At 50.8% G+C, this 4,695-nt stretch overlaps 1 protein-coding gene and 1 long non-coding RNA gene across 2 annotated transcripts in view; both read right to left on the bottom strand.

Moving 5' to 3' along the window:
* LOC112487581 (uncharacterized) overlaps positions 1-748 on the bottom strand; it is a 2,177-nt gene extending 1,429 nt beyond the window's left edge. The window contains exon 1 of the long non-coding RNA XR_003050789.1: positions 386-748. This is a non-coding gene — a long non-coding RNA (uncharacterized LOC112487581). The remainder of the gene's footprint in view (positions 1-385) is intronic.
* A 266-nt stretch (positions 749-1,014) lies between these two features.
* nfkbiab (nuclear factor of kappa light polypeptide gene enhancer in B-cells inhibitor, alpha b) overlaps positions 1,015-4,695 on the bottom strand; it is a 6,100-nt gene continuing 2,419 nt past the window's right edge. Inside the window, exons 2-6 of the mRNA XM_008308532.3 lie at positions 4,183-4,288; positions 3,890-4,100; positions 3,228-3,316; positions 2,852-3,112; positions 1,015-1,504 (exon numbers count right to left, since the gene is read on the bottom strand). Of these exons, the coding sequence (XP_008306754.1) occupies positions 1,469-1,504; positions 2,852-3,112; positions 3,228-3,316; positions 3,890-4,100; positions 4,183-4,288 (703 nt within the window). The 3' untranslated portion in view covers positions 1,015-1,468. The remainder of the gene's footprint in view (positions 1,505-2,851; positions 3,113-3,227; positions 3,317-3,889; positions 4,101-4,182; positions 4,289-4,695) is intronic.

The raw sequence follows: 4,695 nt of genomic DNA, 5'->3' as shown, positions 1-4,695 counted from the left end.
GACAACAGTTCTGCTGCGGGGAATTTCCTGTTCCTTCCCTGTTGGCCCCGCCCTCCAGATTCCCAACTCACATCACATTCACACAGGAACTTCCCCAAATCTCTTCTCGTGACCAGTGAACAAACAAGTCTTTTTGACGTCACTTCCTTGTTCAGATTAAAAGCCTCTCGTCAACGATTCAACTTCAAACTGTTACTGAAGCCGTTCCACCAACAGATCTTATCGTTAAAGAACCGAATAACCGTGGCGTGTGTGACGTCATCTGTCATCCCAAAATACATACTGTACATACATACATCCATATATATATATATATATATATAAAAGTATAAAAGACTGACGCGCCAAATAACGCGGTCCAGTTGAGGTTCGTGTGGTTACTTACTTTTCGCAGCTGGACGTCGTTAATTTCAGTCTGAACTTTTCAAATACCGCCGTCCGATCGTATTCCGAGTGAATCGACCCAAATATTGCCCTGAAATGTTTGTCGGCTCCAGTCGTAAAGCAGAGTCGTCTGTCAAACTGACAGCTTGTTGCTGTCAGTGTCGCAAAAGTTCAAGTTGCGCACGCGCAGTCGGTTCCGTCCCCAGCTCTGACGCGAGGTTTTCTCAAAATCTTGGCGCCATAATCACGATGCGTACATGCGTGGTGGCATAAAAAAGATCGCAGATTGGCTGTCCTGTACGTCAAGCACGCGGCAGACGTCGTGCCGTAGGCGGGATAAAGGCTAACGTCTGTTTTTTAAATAGCGATCCTAAACAATAGGCTAACGTCTGTTTTTTAAATAGCGATCGCACTTCCTAAACAATGATTGACCGCGATCGGTGCATTGGGCAGGACGAATGACGTCGAAGGATCTAGAAGTCCGTCAGACCAGAGTAACGTCCAGCTGTGCTACTTTATTGCGCTTACGTACATCTGAAGTTTATTTCCGGTGTCAGCGCAGCTCGTCCGTCACACAGGAAGTTATAAACAAAACAAATCAAACGTGTAGATTGACTGACACAGGAAGTGTTTACTGTTAAATACGAGTCTTTAATTTAACTGCTGTTCGCTGGACTGTTCTCTGTGGGACAAAAACAACCTTCTCAACTGTACAGATTCACAGCTTCCATAAAAAATACATCTCAGTATACACAGCATTTACAAGGTCAATATACACCACAGCTGGACGGGGCGGGTACGTTTGTCTGGATGGAGGGTTTGGTTTGCGATCCTGCTAACATGTAGCCTAGCCGTCCAGTCACGCTGCGTCAGCTCACTGTTAGCCCCTGCAGCCTGGTACATCCAGTGGCCAGTCTCTGGTTCCTCTGTGCGTGGTAACACCTGCGCCGTGTCAGCCACGCCACGGGGCGTCTGTGACGTCAGGTCCAGGAGGTGCAGATGAGCCGAGTCACGTCTGCGCTCCTGGACCGTCATCATCACAGCCTCAGTTCTCAGTAACGTCCTCTTCACCACCAGGTTCCTGCTAATGTCCGTTCCAGTGAATGTCGTCGTAGCCGACCTACGGACACGCACGGAGGAACAGACGGTTAAAATCACAGACACCTCCCTCCGTCGCTCCTGCTGCCCCCCCTCCGCGGTGTGAACGTACCTCCTCGTCAGACTTGTCCTCCTCCTCTTCTTCGCTGTCGTCTGATTCGCTGTCAGGCAGCTCCCTCAGGTCGGGGTCGGTCCGTGGGAACAGTTCTCGTCTGATTTCAGCACTGCTGTAGCCGTAGGTCAGGTGGTACGGCGAATGGCCTCCAGAGGTCAGGAGGTTAGGGTCCGCACCTTGTTTCAGCAGCAGCTGGACCAGCGAGAGGTTCTGCTGGTCCACGGCCAAATGCAGCGCGCTGCGGCCGTTGTGCTGCTCCTACAGGAGGGAAGTGGAACGACACGTGTGTCAAGTTAACGCTGTGTTGATACGACTGTTAGTTTGAACGCGCATGTGTGCGTGTGCATGTGTGTGTGTGTGTGCGTGTTGTTACCTTTGCGTTAATGTCAGCTCCAAGTTGGACCATGTTCTCCACCAGTAGGAGGAAACCGTGAACGGAGGCGAGGTGGAGGCAGTTCTGACCTGAACAACAAACAGAAGTACCAGAACACGTCAACTCTGTCAACACGTCCACCAGGTTCTCCTCCGGGGGTTCAAATGTTCTGTCAGGAAGGATGTAGACGTGACACTCATCCTCAAAGACGACTGACCTGACCAGTCCAGACCAGTCCAGTCCAGTCCAGACCAGTCCAGACCAGTCTAGACCGGTCCAGACCAGTCTAGACCGGTCCAGTCCAGTCCAGTCTGGACCAGTCCAGTCCAGTCCAGTCCAGTCCAGTCCAGTCTGGACCAGTCCAGTCCAGTCCAGTCCAGTCCAGTCCAGTCTGGACCAGTCCAGTCCAGTCCAGTCCAGTCCAGTCCAGTCTGGACCAGACCACGTCATTTCCCAAATATAAAAGGTCTGGAGGTTTAACAAGGTCAGCACGAATGACCACTAGGGGTGTACGTTGGCAACAATCTGTCGATGCGATATCTATCATGATACAGGGCCAACGATACAATATACTGCGATGTACTGCGATACTACAGTCAGGACGACATACTGAGGTGTAACTGTAGTCAGAGTGTGATCTAGTCAAGAACCCAGGAATATTGAACTGGTGCTAAAACATCAAGAACTGACGGAGGAGGTTGGTACGAGATCAGGAAATAAAATACTGCAGTACTGGTATGGGTACTAGAACACAGTTCCTACCATTGTAGTTACAGGCGGCCATGACAGTCCTACGGACACGCACGGAGGAACAGACGGTTAAAATCACAGACACCTCCCTCCGTCGCTCCTGCTGCCCCCCCTCCGCGGTGTGAACGTACCTCCTCGTCAGACTTGTCCTCCTCCTCTTCTTCGCTGTCGTCTGATTCGCTGTCAGGCAGCTCCCTCAGGTCGGGGTCGGTCCGTGGGAACAGTTCTCGTCTGATTTCAGCACTGCTGTAGCCGTAGGTCAGGTGGTACGGCGAATGGCCTCCAGAGGTCAGGAGGTTAGGGTCCGCACCTTGTTTCAGCAGCAGCTGGACCAGCGAGAGGTTCTGCTGGTCCACGGCCAAATGCAGCGCGCTGCGGCCGTTGTGCTGCTCCTACAGGAGGGAAGTGGAACGACACGTGTGTCAAGTTAACGCTGTGTTGATACGACTGTTAGTTTGAACGCGCATGTGTGCGTGTGCATGTGTGTGTGTGTGTGCGTGTTGTTACCTTTGCGTTAATGTCAGCTCCAAGTTGGACCATGTTCTCCACCAGTAGGAGGAAACCGTGAACGGAGGCGAGGTGGAGGCAGTTCTGACCTGAACAACAAACAGAAGTACCAGAACACGTCAACTCTGTCAACACGTCCACCAGGTTCTCCTCCGGGGGTTCAAATGTTCTGTCAGGAAGGATGTAGACGTGACACTCATCCTCAAAGACGACTGACCTGACCAGTCCAGACCAGTCCAGTCCAGTCCAGACCAGTCCAGACCAGTCTAGACCGGTCCAGTCCAGTCCAGTCTGGACCAGTCCAGTCCAGTCCAGTCCAGTCCAGTCCAGTCTGGACCAGACCACGTCATTTCCCAAATATAAAAGGTCTGGAGGTTTAACAAGGTCAGCACGAATGACCACTAGGGGTGTACGTTGGCAACAATCTGTCGATGCGATATCTATCATGATACAGGGCCAACGATACAATATACTGCGATGTACTGCGATACTACAGTCAGGACGACATACTGAGGTGTAACTGTAGTCAGAGTGTGATCTAGTCAAGAACCCAGGAATATTGAACTGGTGCTAAAACATCAAGAACTGACGGAGGAGGTTGGTACGAGATCAGGAAATAAAATACTGCAGTACTGGTATGGGTACTAGAACACAGTTCCTACCATTGTAGTTACAGGCGGCCATGACAGTTTGTAGGCGCTCGGCCTGACAGAACTGTGTGATGACGCTGAAGCACACTAGGTTGCCGTGACGACAGGCGATGTGAAGAGGCGTGTCCCCCCTGTTGTCCACCAGGGAGGGGTCGCAGCCGGACACCAGGAGGTGATGACACACGTCGGCCTGGTTCGTTATCACCGCCAAGTGGAGAGGAGTCTGGAGGAGGAGAAACAACGTCAACCACCGTGGAAGAAGAAGAAGAGTGTGGAGATGGTGAATCACCATGAGGGTCGTGTACCTGTCTCAGGTCGTTCTGTTTGTTCAGGAAGTCTGTGTTTTTGGACACGTCGACCATGGCCTTGACGTAGTCCTTGGCCTCGTGGATGATGGCCAGGTGGAGCAACCTGAGGAGAACCACAGCAACTTCACCAGGGGAACATCACCAGGAAACATCACCAGGAAACATCACCAGGTTATATCAATGTCAGGATTGATCTTATACGTGTGTGTACACACACACACACACACATATAATATACTGTATATTATACAGATATAAATACAACGTTCAGATACTGGTTACTCAGATAGTGACGCCTGGTATTTGGAGAATTTCTTACTATTTCTTTTAAAAACGAGCTAAAACTAACTCTACCAGTTATTTGTTTTTTAACCAGCATCCAAACAAGGTAGAGCTGAACAGTAGGGGGCGTTGGTCTCCTCCATTGTTGAGTGTTCACCGTATCACCTGACTGCCCTCAGATTTACTCATGATGTCATCAAGGAATACCCAGCAGCCACTGGGAAACCC

This window comes from Cynoglossus semilaevis, chromosome 1, assembly GCF_000523025.1.
Source record: "Cynoglossus semilaevis isolate Cse_v1.0 chromosome 1, Cse_v1.0, whole genome shotgun sequence".
In the NCBI taxonomy this organism is placed as follows: Eukaryota; Metazoa; Chordata; class Actinopteri; order Pleuronectiformes; family Cynoglossidae; genus Cynoglossus; species Cynoglossus semilaevis.
The sequence above is the reverse complement of the archived record's forward strand: the minus strand, read 5'-3'. Positions and strand labels throughout refer to the sequence as shown.